At 39.5% G+C, this 22,324-nt stretch overlaps 1 protein-coding gene across 2 annotated transcripts in view; it reads left to right on the top strand.

The window, feature by feature from the left end:
* The window catches only part of AHR (aryl hydrocarbon receptor), a 119,328-nt gene that overhangs the window by 63,220 nt on the left and 33,784 nt on the right, over positions 1-22,324 (top strand). For both annotated transcript variants that reach the window (XM_083189152.1, XM_083189153.1), the window contains one exon: positions 13,826-13,932. In XM_083189152.1, the coding sequence (XP_083045278.1) occupies positions 13,826-13,932 (107 nt within the window). The remainder of the gene's footprint in view (positions 1-13,825; positions 13,933-22,324) is intronic.

The raw sequence follows: 22,324 nt of genomic DNA, 5'->3' as shown, positions 1-22,324 counted from the left end.
CGAGCACGACCCTCCTACCTCCGTGTCTGTTTGAATCTACCCAGTTTGTTAAAACACTGTTGTTTCCAAATGTAAAGCGCAATGGAATATGCTGCGCTATATACAAAACTGTAAATAAATAATGGTGCAACAGCCATTTTACCCTACAGTTGGTTATGTTTCCTGTAAATGGAAGCATAAATGGTCATATTAATCAACTACATCTTCCTTGTTCATCCAGTATTTGTTTTTTTAGAGGTAAATACATACTCACTTTACGACTTTGAGCTGAAAGAAGCTCCGTTTATTTGTCTGAGCTGCTTTCAGCTGGAAAGCCGCCCAATGATTACGAGGCAGCGGAGAACGCTGAAGCGTGCTTCCGCCGCATCATCGCTCACCCAGCCTCTCATCTGCTGGTATTACCAGCAGATGAGCGGCGGAGTGATCATCTCTCCATAGCGTTCTGCTATGGAAAGTCGCCCACCTCCAGGAAAATCACCAAAATGGGCAAAAAAAGGCTCCGTGTGTATGCATGAAGCTTTTTTTATCCCATCGATTTCGCCCATCATCTCCCACCATTCACGCTGGACAAAAACACCCAGTGTTTATGGACCTTTACACTGCTTGCACACTTATGGGCCAGATGCCGTCTAAGTTCTGATATTTATTTAAATGGGCAATCCTTTACAAGGCAAAACCAGCCTTGTGAGTTGGCACACACCATCTCTTGAAGTGGAAAGCCCGTGATTACAGGCTGTGCATCATTACATAATGGTGTAGCCTGGCCCCTGGTGCTTTAACTCTTAGAAGGTACAGTCTCTCATTAAACCTAATTGTGTTTGTATGCTTGTGCTGCTAAAGAAAACTGGTTTCCACTGTTCTTTTGTCATCTCATTACAAAGCAAGAGGAAATATATATAAATTGTGCAGCTGGAGGAAATATCTGTCATGCATATTAGATCTCCGCAATGCTGAGAGAAAATGTGCAGAGATAAAACCTGAACTCGGAAATGTGAGTTTACCTCGATAGTTGTGTAGCTGTTGTAGTTTTTACTGTACATAGGTTACATTACAGGAAATGGATTACGACCTTTAACCCTTATTCATGAATACGGTTCTCACAGTGTGCGAATGTTTACTTTGTCCCTTTTAGAGTACTATGAACATCTTCCTAATACTTTAACTGGAAATGTACATTTAAACACACCTAGCATGTTACTGTATTGACATAGAAACCTGATTTTTTTTCTTCTGTTGTGTAAAATTAAGTATTATTTGTACAGCTTGTGCAGATTCCAGTTTTCATTGCTTTCACATGCTTTTTCTAGTCGTGTCCTTTTTTTTATGGGATCGATCTTGTAGTAGAAACACAATGACTGAAAACTGCTCAGATTATATCTCTTTTATATGAAACGGACAACGCCCATTTTACATTTTCATGCATCCAAGAGAAACCCGTGTAGATCTGGTGAAAGAGTGCAGTGAAGAAATAGAAGGGAATTTGCTAATGACCAAATGGGATTACTCTGTCTGGCTCCAGTATATAACATGTCTATACATGGTAGCAAAATGAATTGACTTTCTTATATGTGCAAATAGTCTGAATGCACAGTATTTTTTGTTCCCTTCATAAACAAAGCTTTAGAACACATGGGGACAGATTCGGATGTCTTATGATGCCCATTTACAGTGATGGGCAATATTCAATTGATGATTGTTATCACACTGATTGCGCCCATTAAGTTTGGGTTTAGGCGTGCAAAAGGTGACTTTTCTCAACTTTTATCTTGCCACCCCCAGGGCGTAGCGAGCTAAGATGATGTTTGTGCACCCGTCAGCAGAAACAATTGTATGCTGTTGCGCACGGGTACCGGGTGGCAACAAGTGAATCTGGCCCCTGATGCTACGTATGTGAAACAGCCAACCTATCTAAGATGAAACAACTGACCATGGTTACCTTACATTTGTGCCAACTACATCACAGAAATCGCCGTGAATTGCAGATCTTCTACCTAGAGAAAATTTAATTCGCTATATAGGTTGAGATATTACTAAAGCTTTACATCATTAATCTTACCCCTTTTAGACCACAAAAAGCACTCAGGAAATTGCTGTAGCAAGCTGGATTTTTTTCTCTGTGTGGAAGGGTTATCCTGGGTCTAAATTCTGACCCTGGTTGATACTAGGGTTTTTCCTATGTCCAGGCTGGGTGGTTTGCAGTTTTAAACTGTGTGAAATGGGTCAAGCTTCAATGGCGCTTGACTGGTGGTTCATGACTCCTCAACCTGTGATGTCCACTTTTGATGCCTAAACTGTTTTGCAGGGCTTACCTAGGTTCAGTATAAAAGAGACTGGACCCCCCCCCCCCCCCCCCCCCCCGAATATCCAGTTTTTAAAAACCTGTGAAAAACCATGATCCAAGCAATGACTTTATTCAGGCTGACTAAGTAGATCACACAAGAACAATAGTAATATATATGTTATTTTATTTTTTCTCAATTCCACTTCATTTTATGCACACAATGGCTTTCAAAGTACGTACTATATTATTGCTATTTCTACTATTTTATGCACATTTTTAGATTTTTTGTTTTTGAGAACAGCTACCACCACATGCTAGATCACAGAACGTCAATATTTTTTTTTAAACATAGTTAAATGATCAATCTATTAACCTGAGACTAAAGCCCAGTCAGATCACTAATGAGCAGTGGTCTGTTATATATTTCATCCTTGTTTTATCCAATTTACACTGATCAGCGTTAGATATATGTGCTCTAGTCTGCCTGTAATTAGCCTTTGATGTTTCACATTCTATCTGGAGTCTCATGGTCTCTGTAAATCATTTTATGCCTAATTTCTTAAGGCCCCCATACACAATGCTGTGGAATCGCATGCAATACCTTGCCAACCAACCGGCAGCTAGGAGCGCGCATATAATAATACATTGTATGCAGTCCTTTTACATACGATGTATCGTATGCAATGCCAGTAATGGCTGGGGATATGACAAATCTTTGTGGCAGCTGTTCACATCTCTGGATCCGATGCGCACGGGACCACACATTAGATCGGAACCAGAGGTAAGTCGCATTCGATATGGCACTTTTCACACAATTTATTGTCCCGATGGGTCTAAATTGTGTAAAAAAGGGCCATGGCGTATTAGTGTATATGGCCATTAGTTCTGTTGTTTAAAATGAATGTTACTTATCATTGATTTGTATTGTTACAGCCTCTGGTTCGCATTGGTGTATAGCAGGGCTGGGTAACACCGGCCCTCCAGATGTTGATGAACTACACATCCCAGCATGCCTTGCATCAGTTTCAGCATGGCCACAAAGCAAAACTAATGCAAAGCATCCTGGTATGTGTAGTTCATTAACATCTGGAGGGCCGGTGTTGCCCAGCCCTGGTGTATAGTGTTCTATTGTCACCAAGTAGACTACATTCCTGTTATGTCTGCAGCAATATGTTTGACCTTCAGCTAATACCATAACTCTGATACATGCAGCACTGTTCATTCTATCTGTAGTGCAGACGCGCTGATACTGACAGCTCTGCATATTTCACATGTTCATCAAACACAGATGTGTTCTCATATATCATTGCTACAGTTCTGAGTTCTGTAAGACATTGATATTGTGGCCCCTTTTTGACGAGAATATAAATTGCGATGCCAGAGTGCAATTGAATGTCTGAATCTGTATATGAAATACTGCAATGTAGTAATAGCAGCTTTTCACAGTTTAAGTTCCAGTGTACATCGTATACAGATGCTGTCACACAGACGTATGCAGACACAATATATACAAGTGTTGCATCACATTGCAAATAAGGTGCATTTTTAGCAAAAAGCAGAAAAGATGCCCAATGCTAGCAGCATTGCACAGGACCTTCCTATTCGCTCACACTGTGTGTTAAGGCTAGATTTGTGAGGACATTTAATGTGATCCGTAGCTGGTACGGTGTTACAGCACTGCTCTCTATATATGTAGTGTTCATTCTAGCACCCGCCATCTTTGTAAACCCATGCAGTTCCTGTTCCCTGTCTGGGCTGTCGCTGTCTGCTGTGGTGTTTATATCAGTGCTGATATACAGACTACACTGTGCTAGAAGCACTACAGCAGACATCGACACCCTAGGCAGGGAAAAGGAACTGCATGGGTTTTCAAAGATGGCGGGTGCTAGAATGAACACTATATATGTATAGGGTAGAACACCATGGTGTTCACTCCTAGGTTACTTTCATAAGACTAAACCACTCTTCCTACATCCTCATAGGCTTTTAAGGTCCTGTCAGCCGGACGCCCAAGGTGCGTACATGCTGGACATTTTTGTCCATGAACTATGTGATGCAGATTAAGATGATTGGCAAATGCTCACTGATCCACGTGTTTTCTTCAAAATTGCAGTAATTTTTGCTCGTTTTTTAGTCTCTTTTCTCCGATGCCAATTCAACCAATAAAAATCAAGTGAATTGGCATTGACGATAGATAAAACCCCCAAGAAATGGTAGAAAATACCTGCCACCATTCTATAAAAGAAACCTACTTGAAAATTCGGGTCAACCCTTAAGAGTTATTTTTTTATGAAAACATTTCAAAGAGCTATAATTCAACTTGTGAACCTATGCTGAAAACTCAAGATACACAGCTACAGATAACTTTTTTTCAGTGTCCCCTGTGGCACATTTTTACTCCTTTTCATGTTGTAATGACATTGGTTCCACCAGTGAATTGATTAGATAACTCTGAAACAAACATTTTTGGAAACATTTCTGTAGAAATGATTTATCAACCACAGCTAATGATGTATTTGCAACTGCATGCACTAATTATAATACTTGTGCTTTTTTGTGAGGTTTCTAGCATCGGGTAGCTAATCCTGTAACCTTGTCTATGTTGTGCCTTTTATATCACATGATACGTATTGATCTATAAAGGCATGTGATCTTTACCATAGATGTCACTTTGGATGAATACATCCAAAGGGGTTATATTTTATAGACTTAAATATAATTATAGACTTATCTGTAAGGGCTTAATGTTTCAAGCCGTGAAGAAGTCAATCAAAGGAAAATCTGCCCATAGCAACCAATCCGCTTTGAGGAAGAATTTATTAAGTACACTGAAAATCAATTGAATAGCTCTTTTGGTGTCCATGAATTAGCGCATCACACAAACAATTGAATTCTGATTGCTTTCGATGAGTAAAATTTTTTTCACTGCTTGATGCATTACCCAATCAATATTTATTGATACTCTTATACAGGGCTCAAAGTGTTCTATTTTATAAAAAAAAAATTTCATTTTATTTAAGAGTGCCCCAAACGTGTGTTTCTCCCCCCCCCCCCCTCTATAAAACACTGTAATGTTGTATTTTGTATGTAGCAACAGTGACACACTGAATATATACATTTCTGCATATACTTTTAATCAGCAGAAGCTGTTTATGCCTCTTATTTGCAAAAAGAATATACTGTATTTTAATGGGAAAGAAAAAATTCCCAGCACTTACCGACTTGCACCATTAATGCTGCTTACTGTTTTGAAATGGTGGCAAGTGGGTGGGTGAAATGTGTAATGGCAACCAGTTGCATTTCTCCATAAGAGCCAGATGTATCAAACTTCAAAAAGTGATTTGAAGTGTAGAATGATGAACAACCAGCCAATCAGATCCTACCTGTCATTTTTCAAACCCAGCCTGTAACATGACAGATAGGAGCTGATTGGCTGGCTGTTTATCACTCTCCATTTTATCACTTTTGATACATCTAGCCATATGTGTAAAGGTTTGCAGTCTTGTTTATCCGGTAGTTTACAGATGTAGTCACAGTCATCGTGGCTCCAACATGGAGTGGGTTGCGACTCGTATCCCACCTTGCAGATGCGACTAGGCATGCCAAGCAGACACCTGCGGCTGCATGAGGAGGAGTGTGGCTACATCTGTATGCACCATGGGCACATTTGCCTCCGTTTACCCTAATCCTAGATGGCATCCATAATGATGGTAAATAATGTAAGGAGTGCTGCTGTAGGATATTGCGGTCATGGTCAGGCTTTATTTCTCTTTCATCCTTTAAGGCATGCTCCGAGACTATCGCCCAGTTTTGCTTATCTGAGTAGCTGTTTCCACTCACATGACAGTTGGCTTTTTTTGGATTGGTGCACTTGTGAGCATTGGACACAAACGTAGGCAATGCCCGGCATGGTCTCATCTGTGATACAGTATATAGGCATACATCTGCTTAATGGATTTGATGCAATGACGGTAAGCAGCACAATTTTCTGAGTGGAATATTCTGTTGGTAGATTGCAAAGCGTATCTTTATTCCCTTAAATCTTAAATAATTGATAGTGTTGGTACAACAATATTAAGAGTCAGTCGCTGCTACAAGCCTCTGCTACAGACCTTTTAAGTCTGCCTCATGTCACTCCCAGGCTATGCTAGAGTAACTCGCTCTCCTGCTGCGCATTTTATGCCAATACGCATCATTTACACTCGTCCCAGGTCTTCCAGCATTCTGTGGGCCCCTGAAGATGATGTCATCTCTATGCGCCACTGTACCCATTCATTCAATTTGTTTTAGGTGTTCGCTCGGTTGCACCTAAGCTGGATTGTCTAACCGTTTTGCAAATCCGAGAAATATATACAAACCCGACCCGAGATGAGGTGCAAAAACCCATAATTTAGGCTTATGTCTGAAAGGGGTTTACGAAGCCACTTTGTTACATTTTAGACTTTAGTTGCTGCAGAAACCTTATTAATATAGTGTGTGTACAGTGTGTGTATATGTGTGTGTGTGTGTGTGTGTATATATATATATATATATATATATATATATATATATATATATATATATATATATATATATATATATATATATATATATATATATAGGTAATTGCATAGGTGCGGCACTCCAAGAAAATGCTAGTGCAGTGTTAGTCGGGTGCCCGCTCAGATGCACCAAACCGAACCGGCAGGTGTGATATATATCTTGATGGACGGCGGCACTCACAGACGTAGAAATAATCAAACAGGAACAAGGTCACAAGCCAGGTTTCCTGTTTGATTATTTCTACGTCTGTGAGTGCCGCCGTCCATCAAGATATATATTCTCAAGTTAGCAGTACTCTTGTTAAGGTGCCCATACACTAGTAAGATTTATCTTCAGATCTGGCTGGTTGGAACAAAAACATGGTTATGGATGAGTGACAGTTTGTCAGTTTTCCAGCATTTCCAAGCAAATGGTCAACTGTCATTTGCTCTCATCCATAACCATGTTTTTGTTCCAACCAGACAGATCTGAAGATAAATCTGTGTGTGTATGGCCACCTTTACTCTTGAGGTATATATTGAAGAGCAGTGTTGACATAAGAATATGCATTCTATGGATTAGCAGTTATTATATGTGTGCCGGGGCTGACCATGCACAAACATGTCTTTCTGTTATTACACTACTTGTAACATGATTATAATTGGTATAAAGACAATGTAGGGAAAATAAAGTGCTGCTAGCAAAATTCTGAGCACATTTGCTGTAGCTTGGAAAACCTGTGCAACAGGATATTTTTGGACTTGTTATGTAACTCCTAATCACAGCTCTGGCACCATGTACAATTAGATACATACCTTTCACTGATTGTGTCTATAACTTCTTATATTGAAGTTTAATAGTTGCTATTATTCTGAACATTAACAAACCGATCTTGTAAAAGTTGCTGAGCTCTGCTTTTGTACTCAAAGGGTTTTTTTTTTTAAAAGCATGATTCCAGGTAATGCTCATCCCAAACGGTTATCTGGGTTTTCCCCCCGTGCATGCTCACGCCTTATACAGCATCCTCGCCCCTGCCAGCTTGGCTTCTTTTTCAGATAGGCAGCATATTGTTTACGAACAACAAACTTGAACTGAGAAAGTAACAAGAGCTTTGGCAGGCACATGCACGCAACATTGAGGACCCACCGATCAGGGTTTCACATTAGAATCCCTGTCAAGGGGTTAACACACGGGACTCTGTCCCAGTGATTTGGACTGAGCCCTGTATGTAATCAAGATGTAGATGCAGTGATGGCTAACTACATCCTGTCAGCCCTGGGAGGCGAGGACAAATATACTTTGCAGATGAGTTCTAGTCAAAATTTTCTTGCCATCAAAGTCTACTTGGCTGGATGATAGCGCTGTGCATTACTATCGCCCATACACACAGGGCATACACACAGGGAGATTTGTTTGTCCTGAGCAATTTAGTATGGGAGGTTTGTGTCCAGCAAAAATAATAATAATAATAATAATTAAAATAATGGGTGGGAATTAAAGTAGTGAGGGTGAAGTCGATCGCACGGATCACTTCTTAAAACATGGGAAGTCTCTTGTTAAGTGATCTGTCTAGATATATTCTGCATGCTTCAATGATCGGCTATAGCAACATGCGGCGCCGCGCATCGACATTAGTATGGGGCATACACACTGAGCGATTTGTGCTTCATTTCTAAGCGATTTAGCCAAATCATTTAGAAATTTAAGCAGAAATCTCCCTGTGTGTGTGCCAAACAATTCTCTTGCAATCCAGTTAGAAAATTATGTGTAAAGTCTGTGAATATTGTCCTATACCTGACATGTTAATCATACCCCCTTACATACTTTGTCCTTTATACCCCCTCTTCTTAATTATGATTACTTTCATGTTTTATTTTGTGTAATGTTGAAAAATTCGATAAAAATAATAATAAAAAAAAGAAAATTGAAATTAAAGGACGAGATACACAATGCGGTAACACCCATGAAAATGTATCACCTTTACCTGCAGTTGAATTATCCCTACAGTATATAAGGTACTGCTTTGTCCAGTTAGAATAGGGGCTGTTTATGTATGTAATATATACACAGCAGAGGCCACACTTACAAGCCGGATGCCACTAGTTATCTGGCTAAGCAACGGGGATGACACTCCAACGGAGGATCCCCACAGTTGGGATCCCGAGTGCAGGTGCTCTGAATGGGGGGATCACGACTATTCTCCCTTGTGGGGGTCCACGACCCCCATAGAGGGAGAATAGAACCTGTAGCGAGCTCCCCTGTCGGAGCACTGGCAGTCGGAATCCCGACCGGAGCGCCATAACGCACCCAAGCAAAGGCACACACTGGGGATCGCTTCTCTGTTCTAGGTGCCACAGATTTCTACATACAGTATACAGATTCTGCACACATATGTCTGGAATTTTTTAACGCGCTATCTTTACCAAAATACATTTACTATTCTTTTATCTGCAACGTCTGGACAATAAATTATCCAGTATTTCAACAATACCACTGGTTTGCTGTTTCATACTCCTTTTTTTCAAATATTCATTGTTTCACTTGATGTTACTTTTACAGACTAAAATAATTTGTTCTTTTACATGCTTTTTGTAAATTTTTATAATAAATCAACATTTGAGACAATAATTTTATTATTTTTAGATAGCCATCTTTTCTTTTTTTTTTTTTAATACATCTCCCCCATTCTCAGAGAATAAATGATCGCAACTTGTATTATAATGAAATGTTTTAGTCTTCATAGTATAATGGGCCCCATACATCAGCAATCACAATTTATGGATTTCCAGATACAGGGATTTTTTGGCCAGATAAATGGATTTTACAATCTATCTGACTTTGCCCACACATTACAGATTTATTTCAGTGATCGGCAGATTTTTCCATCTAAAGATTGCATCTTCATATCTGGAAATTGCCCCAATCGATTGTCATTTCAGCTGTTCATAATGTAAATAGATGAAGAAGAAGAATTGGGAATGCCCACACATCTAAAAAAGATCTGCAGATAATACCAGAATATTAAACATGTTTAAAAACCTGATTAAGCAATCGATTGGCGATTTTGATTGGGATTGTCAAAAGGGGGAGCCAACACATCTAAAATTAATTGTGGCAATCATCTCCATATCTGAAAATTGTCACAATTAATTGCTGATGTATGGGGCCCTTAAGACCCTTAATGGAAAAAACAGTTGAGAGGGAAAACTGCCAATATTAAGAAAGTAATTCATATTTAGATTAGTTCATATAAAATTACCCCAGTAAGAAAAAAAAAGAAAACTAGCTTGTTGCAGATTACAATGTCTGTTTAAAATGCTGTGAAACATGTGTTTCACCAGAAATTATTTCAAATATGCCACCGAAAAATTGCACTACATGGTACATAAATTAACAATTGTTTACAGTGGATATTGCATTTTTTTCTTCACATTGTGCATATCTTCATTTTTTTTGAGTGACCTCACACTTTGCTTATGCTGTATTTTACACCAGACTTCATCTTAGGTCCTCTCTATGCTGTATTTTACAAGTTTCCATTTTCACAAAAAAAGCTTTTCTCTGTTTTATAAATAGCCTGTGGTGCTAAGTACTTCTACATTGTGGGGTCACTTGTGGAGGCATGGTGATGTTAGAATTCAGGCTGTATCGTATATTGTAGTTTGTGGAAGAAGAAGGGCAAAATATTTATTTTATGTTTCTAAGATCAAAAATAAAAAAAAAACATGATATTACACTTGATCCCAATTCTGTATGATTGCTGGGCTTCCTGACTTTGTTAAATCTAACCTTTGAAATGCAGAAAAGTTCAAATAACTTTATTAGACTTAAGCTGGGGTGCACACTATGCGATATGATCAGTTAATATTATTAAATACCGATTTCCCTTGAACTACCCCTAGCTCCAGAATCAGTGATATACTGCATACACACTGATTGTTTTATCAAATGATAACGATATATTGTTTGTTTTACCAGTGGCCATCTTGTTTTGTGAAAATACCCTTCTCGTTCGCCGTTATCGTTCATATCATTAAGGACTCTTCACTGAATTGATGTTAGCTCATCCGTATCTACTGTTGAAAAAACTATATAAAGAGACCTGTATTGGTTTGAAAGTTTTATCTATTTTTATGGAACAAAGACTTTTAAGAAAATAAATAACATATATACAGACTTCTTGATTGCTATTTAATATATAGACTATTAATTCCACTTTATTGGGACTCTAATTTGGGGAGCCAGCCTACAATATTTTGTTCACATTTCTTTTGTTTCCTTTCCAATGGGAAATTGTGTGGGACAGGCAGCCCTCCTTTACATACAATATAAATTTATATATAAATATCCCTTTAGTTCATTTTGAGGATTGTTTTACATACATCATTCATATTATTGCAGCGGTTCTCAAACTGTGGGTCCCGGGTCGCGACTCCATGTTGCTGACCAGGCTGATGACTTTTCTAATCTCAGTCAGTGATTCAAGGTGTCTGAAACATCTTTTGAATTGTCTGTTATATTAGACTCCTCCCACAATTTTGTGCCTCCACAATGCTGCCATGTATGTGCTGTCTGCTGACTACACATGTGATGTGATGACCTTCTGCTGTAACTGTAATTATTTTTATTGTCTGATGGGGTCCCAGAGCAAAATAGTTTGAGTACCCCTGTATTATTTTATACATTGAAAGAATAATGACATGGGCAAAAATTTTCTGCATGCTCCGATGACAGGGGGTGCACTCCCGTGTCTGATGACGCGGGAGTGCGCATCTTTAACTACTAAATCAGAAACGATCTTAAAGTGTGTACCCAGGTTTAGACTGTCCATATAAATAAAGATTTGTTGTCCAATTTGGCTGGTGTGAACGAAAATCTGGTAATATATGGGTGAAAATGACAAGTGATAATTTGCTCCCAAACACTGATAAACAGAAAGGGTAAATCGGACACATTGGCTAAATCCATTTGATGTAACCAAATTATCTGAATGATCATTTGTCAGTTTTCTGGCATTAGGACAATTTTATATTTGCACCCATATAGTAATAGATTTTCATTCCAAGCTGCCAGATTGGACAATATATTTTTAGGTGTATGGTAAATCTTATTCAGACAGACTTCGGCATTGAGTTTTGCATTAATTGTGGACCTGTCACATGTTATGGGCAATGCTGCAGTTCATGAACATGTTAGTGCAGGCATGTCCAAACTATGGCCCTTCAGCTGTTGTGAAACTAAAAGTCCCATCATGCCTTCCTACAGTTTTGCTATTAGGGAATGCTTAAACTATGGCAAGGCATGCTGGGATGTGTAGATCCACAATAGCTGGAGGGTCATAGTTTGGACATGAATGTGTTAGTGGCAGCGCTATTAATGATGAAGTTTGTGTGTCGTGTCTCAGCAACATCACTAGCTACTGCTGGGCTGAATTGTGCCTTTTAATGCATTTAGGTTAGTTGGATTCTGTGATTGTTACGCATTATTGTAGTGTACTGGACAGAATGCTTGTTTAAATCCATTTATCTACTATAATACAATAGCCTCTATTTCCAAATGTATTTATCTAGAAGCCATATTTGACAGGGCTGTTACCTGGCCACATGTTTTAACAATTTGTAAGCCCTCATCTACGTGTATGTAAATGCACAAATTTCCAGTGTTCAACATATTGTATTTTGATTCCATACAAAGGTTCAATACGTTTTTTTTTTTTTTTAACCCGTTGAGTGCCAAGGTAATTTGTCAAAATTGGTGTGAATATTGCCAAGCAAACATTTGTATTCATCATAATGACCGGTTTACCTTATATAGGAATATAATCTTTTTTTACACCACATTTTTTATTTGAATTTATATAACAAATGTGAGCAACACTGGTATTTTTAGCAGATCTTTTAGCTCATCTCACAGAGATGTTGGCACTCAAAGGGTTAATTTTCAATGTTACCAATATGAGAACAGACACTAAATTTTGATTATTTATCACACTACCTATTTAAAAAGAAAAACATATGAGAAATTAATTATGCAAATTATTATTTCTACAGTTAAGGCCCCTTTACGCTAGTTTGATTCGGCCCGATACCACCCAATCGGATCGCATGTGTTTGACATCTGCTCCAATCTGATGCAGGGACCCGTGTGCGTCTGAGCTTTTTAGCATCCGCAAAGTATCTCATCTGACTTCCCTTGAACTCCCCCCGGCAGCTCCCGGCGGGTCCTTTTTACATGTGATAAATTGCATGTTGCATGTAAAAAATGGCATATCAAGTGCAAAGTTTGATGTTCGCCCTCCCGCGGAGCTGCCAGGGGAGTGCAAGGTAAATCGGGTCCTACTTGCCCTTAAGACAAATCGGCCTAATGTAAGGGGGGCTTAAGAAATATGTCTTCAATATAAAGGTTCCTATATATTTACAGTATGTCTTTAAATGTTACCCAGTTTTAGGTTCAAGAGAAGATCTATTCACTGGTTTATGTTACTTGATGTGGTGCAACACTTAAAAATAAATCTGGTCTTGTAGGGATTCTAGTGGTTTGTGACACTATTTTAATCAAATTTTAGATTTGTCATTTGTTATGATGTTGTCAAGTTGAGTTCATCACTTGACAACAGTTGTTGCTGGAAGTGATCTGAATGTGGGATTTTGGACATGCTGCCTTTCATATCCTTTTATTAATTTTATGCCAACTTGGCTATATCCATTAAAGTGAAAGCTATAAAATTGATCAAAGCAAACATTCCAGTTCTGTAAAATATGGACTCTGTAATAACAGAAGATTCGGTCTATAAAGCTGTGAGCGGAATGTTGCTTCCCCAAACACATGAAATATATCATTTTCCAACTGTGAAACTGTGAAAATCAACCAATAGCCTATTTGCTGGAAGGTTTTCTCTGTGCGCCAGCTGAAGGTTTGTATCTGAAATATTCCCATTGATGACGTGCAGATTATAATTATTGCCTTATTATCAGATGCTGTAATTTTTGCATTTAAGAATATTGTTATCTGTTTGTTTCACAGTTGCACTACAAGGTTCAAAGGCAGACGGCAATGGATCTAGTGACAATCGCAGAGCAGTTAAGAGCGGAGATGACTTGCGTCTACTGGAAGGAGAACTATTGTTACAGGTACGAGACATTTACGTTTCATACATTTGGTTGTTCTGCAAACAAATCCTTTCATATGTTGTTTATAGATTGCTGCCTTATTTTTAGAAATATCAGTTTTGAGTCTCTGCCTTGGATACATTACATGCAATACATTCACCTGCTCGTTCCTGAAGAGAAATCCTTCTGTGTGTTCAGTCAGTATATCTGGTTCTGTTATATATATGCTGAGGGTACGGGTCATAGTATGAAGGTTGACATACATTTGGTCGACCACTAATGGTTGACAGGGCGGAGATCGACATACAGAATAGGTCGACCGGGTCGGAAGGTCGACACAAGCATTTGGTCAACAATGGGGAGGTTAACAGTCAAGAAGGTCAACATCACTTTCCAAATTTTTTGGGGTCTATGTTGACGTAGGTCTACGTGGACCCCATATCAGTGTGCAGTGTCCCCTCACCTGGCTCGCTGTAATATTCTATTCTCCCTCCACACCTGAGTGAAGGCATGTCCAAACTGTGGCCCACCATCACACATCCCAGCATGCCTTGCCATAGTTTAAGCATTCCCTAATAGCAAAACTGTGGCAAGGCATGATGGGACTTGTAGTTTCATTGCAGCTGGAGGTCCATAGTTTAAACATGCCTGCCCTAGTGGATGGTAGGGTATGAAATACCCCCGTTTTTTTGTTTTGTTTTTTTTAAGTGAAAAACGCATGTCGACCTTTTGACTGTCGACCTTCCCATTGTCGCCTAATGCTTGTGTCGACATTCCGACCCTGTCAATCTTATTATCCTGATTATTCTTATATAGGCACACGCAGAAGCTTGGATGCTTGCTGCTATTTTTTTTTTTCGTATTACGATCAATTTTTCATAGGATTCCTAATTTAAACACACTGGTATATATATATCCCACAGCTAAATCATGCTCGTAATTAATTTTTTTCATCTCTGCTTTCATACCATCTATACTTAATTGACTTAGTAAATGGCTAATGCGCTTAAAAAATCAGCAATCCCAAGCATCTACCCATAATACATTGGTATTATCAGTCTTGGTCATGGCTGATATTTGACAAATCAAGATAAACCATGAACATAGCCATGCCAGTACATGTTTCAGCAATTGGAACTTATGTATGGTCAATAGGCCGATTTCCACATCAAAGGCTGGTGCTTCATATTATAAAAAATGCAAGTCGTCCCATGTTATGCCTCCTGTGGTAATGAAGTAAAAGATTGTGTAGCCTACATCAAAGCATTAAGGAAATTGTTGGTTACCTTGACACACATTGATTTAAGCTTTCTTTCCTAATGAATTGTTCATGGAAGTGGTTAGAATAAGGAACTTATTGAATGTAAGTTGGCATATGTAACGGGCTCATTTCCCCGTGGGCAAGATTAAATTGAGGAAGACATGGCTGCTTTGTAAAAGGCTGCTGGGAAATGTTCCCAAGATTCACAAATATTATCACTTGATCTGTAGAAGATCTCTGATATTAGAGACCGTTGTTTTCATTTATATTTTACGCTCCTACTACTTTTAAATTAATTTTTTTGGGGGTGACCCAATAGGCTAGTGCTAGTCCAACAATGTTGGCAAAGCATCTGGGTGTGGAAATACCATGGTTTATAGAAATGTATAATTAATAGAATAGTAAAGGGTGAAGGAGCATTTCCAGGGCCTTGCATAATCCTTCACCTACACCATATATAACTGTATTGGAATAGTCGTCCTGCCTCGTGACTGTTGTGCATGGCAAAGTCATTTTAGCTTTTACCAGTTTTTCGTTTGAGACTTCCTTCCTCACTCCTTAAATAACTCAGAATATATGTAATGGTGTCCATACTCGGATTGATCTGCTCCCTGCCTTTTGAAGGTATACGGTCATTAAGTCGACGCACCTAAGGTCGACATGCATTGGGTTAACCACTTAAGATCGACGCCTCAAAATATCGACATGGGGTTACGTCAACAGGGTTATTAGGTCAACATGGGCAATGTCGACAGTCAAAACATCAACATGGGCTTTTCATGCTATTTTTTGAGCCGACATTTGCCGACAGGCGGTTTGTCATGCCCTACCATCTACTAGAACGTGGAGGGAGAATAAAATAGTGTGGCGAACGTAGCGAGGCACCGTGCATAAAGTATAGCGAGAGTAAGCAAGGGGGTGCGGTACACATATATGGTGTCCCTGTCGACTGTGTCGACATCTGGGACAAAAAAAATTAAAACTCATGTTGGCCTTTTGACTGTCAACCTTGACCACGTCGACCTAATGTTTGTGTCAACCTAACCATATGTTGACCATCTAAGGTGTCGACTTAAGCCCATGTTGACCTTCAATGGTCGACCCAATGCATGTCGACCTTAGTTGTGTCAACCCATACCCCTTTTTCTAACTAAATCGCATCTAGTTCAAACGCATGTGATGTGCTACAACAGCGTGCGTCTTGTACTATATGTGATGCGATCTAGTACAGAAACGATGTGCTGCGCATACTTCTGATGTGATGTGCGTGGGACTGCGCATCGCACAGGCAAAATGCACCATGTATGGGCACCACAAGACTTCAGTGGTCTGAAGTTTGTTCTGACCACAAGAACAGGAGTTTGCATATCAGGAAAATAAACTTTGTAAATTTACAGGTAAAAGGGTTTGGGTGGGGAAATGGTTTGGAAGAATTGGTTCACTGGAGTCCTTTTAATATTGTCGTGTGAATGGAGTCGTAGGCATTCCAGACAATAGCTGTAATACTGGTATTATGTACAAGGCTGTATAATCCTACAACATGCCTTTGCGAGTTTTGTGTGCTCGGAAATGACTTCAGATGCTCGGATACGGAACGTAAGAGCAGACAAAACGGTTTTCCTCATTGCTTAAGAAGCTTTGCCTGATCTTCCGTAACAAGACATCTGTAATGTCACGATTAAATTAAATTGTTTTTAATGCTGTTTCCACTCACATTTTTCAAATTTTCTATAAAATGTTACTAAGGTTTGGTTACGTATCAATGTTTCCATTGGTGAGAGAATAAATCATCTGCCTTGGAGTTCATATTGCATTTGAAACTGCAGCTTATTTCATAGGATTTTATTTATCTAAGGAAAATTTATTGTCTGTAATTTGTCCAATTTCTACAAAGCTTTAAACCAGTCAAACTGGATGTATATTATCTGTGAGAGCCTAATGTTCATTCTAGCACCCGCCATCTTTGAAAACCCATGCAGTTCCTGTTCCCTGCCTGGGGTGTCGCTGTCTGCTGTGGTGTTTCTAGCACAGGTCTGGTTTGCATATCAGTGCCGATATACAGACCACACTGTGCTAGAAGCACTACAGCAGACAGCGACACCCCAGGCAGGGAGGAAGAACTGCATGGGTTTTTTAAAGATGGTGAGTGCTAGAATGAACACTAGGATTCCATATTCCATTTTTGCCTATAGACCATACAAAATACCTAAGGACCCTCTGGTAATAATGGTATAAGGCGGATCAACATGTCCAACTTACTGTAGCTGGGAGTTTTTGTGGCTTCTCTGTTATGTTGAAAGAGTGTTATTTCTACAGTACATGATCTATATATGCTCCTATTTTTGATGGACCATCACAATGTTAGACAAGTTATTCTTAACCATTTTACGGCACGGACTATCTGTGTTCCCCCAAGTCACGTGTATATTGATAGTGTGCGCAGGTTTGGGAAGGAAACTGTTTGTTTGTTTATTTGTTGTGCATAATCTTGCAGAATAAAGTCATTTTAGTGATGTGCATAAGGTGCTTTATGTATGATAACTCTTCTAAAAGAACATTCCTAAATACATTATTTTACTTATTTCAAAGTGACTCCCACCTCTGATCTGTATCTCTTATGCACACTCATTTCCTGCTTCCTTTCCTGAATCAGTTGCCGTTTTGCTGCTGCATCTCCTCTGACATTTTCTCCCTCACAGAACAAGTCTGTCACCTAGCCCCCAAGCTTTCACACTGTCTCTGAAAACTCCCTTCCAAATTCCCGGAGCCACCGGTTTTCCTCCCTAAGCCGTTCTGCCCAGTTACCAATCTGTTTACAGCAGATCAGTCTTCTGTACTCAAACAACCTGGAACTCCATGCCGGTGGGGGTGGTTACAGCAACTGCTGTTAATGAACTTAAATCAAAACTGGATACATTTTTGGCCACTAAGGGAATCCTTAGTCAAGTCAGTAGTTACAAGTCAGATAGGTTGAACTCGATGGACTAATGTCTTTTTTCAGCCTTAATTACTATGTAACCTGCTGACCTCCAAACCAAGTGCACTGTGTGATGACAGCAGTAGGCGCTTTATACAATTTCACTTTTACTAATAATGAATAAAACGATCCCAAGATTGCAGGTTCTACTGTGTGAAGCAGAGCAGTTTATTTAAACCTTAAGCATATCTGCATAGAACAAAAAATAAGTTCTCTGTGCAAAATAACTTTCTCCCATATGTTTTAAAAACCTTTATGGAAACGGGGGATAATCAATCTCTAGTCTAAAATATAAGGTATATTTCCAGTATTACGGCTTACTAACATGCACCCCTTATCCTGCTTTGGCAGCTGAAAGCTATAGCAGCAGTTCATGCATTTGTGTCTTTGTTTCTTGGAAACCCGCAGGACATTGTTTTTGTGCGCTACATTGTGTAAAAGATCAAAATGGATAGCCAAACGGCCTAATTTTGGCTTTTGTTAATTCCTCTTACTGGAAGTTAATCTGAGCGATACGATGTAATGCTGCCAATTTTGCATGTTTTCTTTCTTATCAACAAGGCATAGGCCGTGCTGATTGTACTTGCAGATAATGCACTTTCCGTGACTTATCACAAAAAGAGCCATTTGGTCTGCTTGTTTACCAAGAGACATCCCCGTCCAAATCAGATTTGTGTCCTCCCGCTGTTTATCCCAGCAAATAGTACTTTGTCCTTATGTAGCTTCACCCAAAATACCATTAGGATGGGAGAAGAGACACTAGTGGTATCAGAGTGTACATTTACACCTGGCAATATTTTACAACCACAGACTGGGATTTCAGTCTTTCGTTGGTTTGGACCTAGGCGTGTGTGTGTGTGTGTGTGTGTGTGTGTGTTATGATGTATTACTACCTCTGTAACTATTGTTGATTAACAATTTACTAGCGATTGGCATGGTATTGTGCCACGTGTTTGTAGTCTGGTACTCATGGCCTTGTGATCATGTTTTGGGAAATATCTATCAAAAGCACAGAACTTTGGGTTATTAGAATTTGTATTTTAATAGATGCGTGCATAAGAAAATATTTTACTAATTGCACCAAGTCTAGGGAATGATGAACATAAAAACATATTAAAGTCTATATAGGGCCTGATTCGCAGTCTGGCGCAATGCCCAATGTTCAATCAATGTCTGTATAAGTCCAAGGCAATGTAAAGTCACACAGCACCGATTGAGATGCACGGCCTCAGAAATGTGTTGGGTGCTCCTGGGATGGGTCACGGTCATGTTACTGAAGTGATTACTCAGAAGATCAGTTGCTAGCTTTGGAGGCCAAATGTTTGGTGCAAGGTTTCAAGGTGCATCGCATTCGGGGTGGAGTCCGAAGAATATTTACAGTGGGGCACCACAATAATGAAGGGGAGGATGTAAGTTGCCTGCTGTCTCTTGGTAAGGGCATAACTACAAGCCATGCCCCCAATTTATGGCATTCTGAGAGCATCTACAGCTGTCTCATGACTGCATATCTCACAGATTTCTCCCTCTATAGGTCTCTGCCAGTTCCTTCCATATCAGACTGACATCCCTCATAGCACACACAGTGACACTCCCCGTTCCTAAACACAGACAAACATTGCACTTTCCCCTCCTCCCAGAACCATACACTGATCTCTTCACAACACACCCCTTCTCCTGCACTGCCCACCTCAAAACCCTTCTTCCCCCTCCACTGTGCTAACATAACAAAATGCCCCTCCCCTCACACACACAGCACCTTACTGCCCTCCTTACTGCACCCACCTTCAGTGCCCACACTTCCCTCTCTACAGCAAATGTCCCGCTTGCCTTGCCGGCTCTGATCTGGTTTGGCTACAGCCAACTGCTGAGAGGAGCACGAGCACTATTTGAGTGTATAAAATCACATGTAGAGATTGCTTTTGCTGCCCTTGCACGTGCATATGATGGGCAGCTTTTTTTTTTGAGTTTAATTTAGATTTGAGGTAGGGCCCCCTCCCAACCATAAATCTGTCCACATGTTTTAAAATTGTACCCCCACCCTGCAGTCCCCTGAAGCAGTCAACTGTTGAAGGTACACTCAATCTCACCTGCCACTGGGTCATTGTGCCTTTTATAATATTACACCTGAAATTAGATGATATTAGAGTGACTTTAAAAGTATAGAAAGAGGGTATATTGGGTCACAGACAAAGACAATGTTACACTATCCTATTATAATAAGTCATTCTTGTCTGGCATTATATTATGCATTTATCTGCCTTATATTTACGTTAGATATGCAGGAAGGTAAAACACAGGTAGTGCAGGGTTACTGTGTGTGGAAGGTTGGATTCTGTATAGCACACACAGTTTCTGCCATCCACTCCCTGATTTGCTCTCCCGATACATGAGACCAGCAATACCCATTACAGTTACTGCGGTGTAAATCTGGTGAAGCGCTGACATATGAAATACATGCTAGTTATGATTAATATATTCAGTTTACAGTTGTGGAGTAAAAGCTCACCTGGTTCCCAGCAAATTGAAGATCGATAATCACGTAAGAGAGGGAGTTTGCAGCTTAGTAAATTGGTCACATTGGTAAATTGAGATAAGGACCTGCACTCAAAGTCAGACTGATTAAGACAACAACAAGAAAGCCTTGTTCAGAGGCTGATAATAGTTGTGTAGTGCATCACTAGAATCACCTTTACACCTGAACATTTCCTGTAAATTACATCTGTGTTTCAATTGATGTGTGAATAGCTTCTGTGGCTACCACTCAGAATATCACATATCAATACAGGCAGAATTACTGCTCAAGGAAAGGGCTCTGGGGATTATTCAGACCTGATTACTGTTATGCGATTTTGCAGAGGTCTGCGTTCAGTTAGTAGCCGGCAGACAGAGTGAAAACCTGCCCGGTGCAGTCAAGGTGCGAGGGGATTGCAAAAAAAGAAGCGCTGTTTTTTTGTCGCTCTTTGGCCTCGCACATGTGCAGTCCTTTGATAAACAATCGTCTTGTGAATTCACACGACTGTGATCATGTATGAATAACCCCCTCTGATTTTTTTCTCTTTTGGTGAAATGTTAGAGTCTGTAAGGGTTTGCGGTAGGCGCGGGATCCTGGCCGAATTTACTCCTCCTTTTTTTTTTTAAAGCGGCAATCACTTACACAGCATGCTTTTGCATTGTAAATGATAACTACTTAAAAAGTCGACATCGGCTGGGAACCCGCACCTCTGCTGAAATTGGGCCCTAATACATGTCACCATTCATGCTTTCTTCTGTTATTTGTGTGAAATACAAATTGTTAGATGGGGGAGGTCTGCGCATTAGATCCCCCGTCTTTGTCGCTCTCTGTAAACATTTTAGTTTTTTGCCTTATGCACATTGCAATCTCTGGTATCCGCATTGGTTACTGAGGAATCATTTTATCTACTGAAAGCTGGCTTTGGCTCAAAATGTATTCAGACCTGCACTTGGTACCAGGGTATAAATCCATCCTTTACTTCGTATTGTTACTTTTTTGTTTTTAAGCACTTTTATTGCACATAGATTTGTTTTGGTTTTGCGTTGTCCCAAAATATATTTGAATAGAGATTGTCTTTTTTTAAGGCCTCCTATAGATGTGCTGCTTTTGCTGGAGGCCAGCTTGATTTTGCCTCTGGATTTTCAGCGCCTTGCATTCTTCCTAGACTGTTGTATGACATCCGGTTGCCCCACCCCAAGAAATAGATGGACAGCCCTAAAATATATTTGTTAAACATAAAAAAATTATAAAAAGTTTTATTTTTTAGAAATTGTTACTTTTGTAGGGAATGTTTTTTTATTTGTTTTTAAAATACTTGTTTTAAAATACTGTCTCTGCGCTTCTTAATCCTTTAACTTTATACTTCCAAATGTTTCTTCCTGTTGTGTTTGGTTAGTGGGTGGAACGTTGATGTAATGAAATCCATCATGGGTAAAACAAAAAAACCTGATATGTTGCAACAAACTATGATTTCCAAACAGTGCATTCAGCGGAAGTCCAGATTGTGGCAATATCTCTCAATTGTTTTTGTAAAGCCTTGATCTTGTTTTTTTCTGCAAAAAAGTGTAATTGCTAAAATCTGGATTAAAGATACTTTATAATATTTATGTACTCCCAATTTATCAGCTCGTAACAATGCTCGCGTGGTTTGCAGCTGTTATTT

The sequence above is a fragment of the Crinia signifera genome, chromosome 5, assembly GCF_055691185.1.
Source record: "Crinia signifera chromosome 5, ASM5569118v1, whole genome shotgun sequence".
Classification (NCBI taxonomy): domain Eukaryota; kingdom Metazoa; phylum Chordata; class Amphibia; order Anura; family Myobatrachidae; genus Crinia; species Crinia signifera.
The sequence above is the reverse complement of the archived record's forward strand: the minus strand, read 5'-3'. Positions and strand labels throughout refer to the sequence as shown.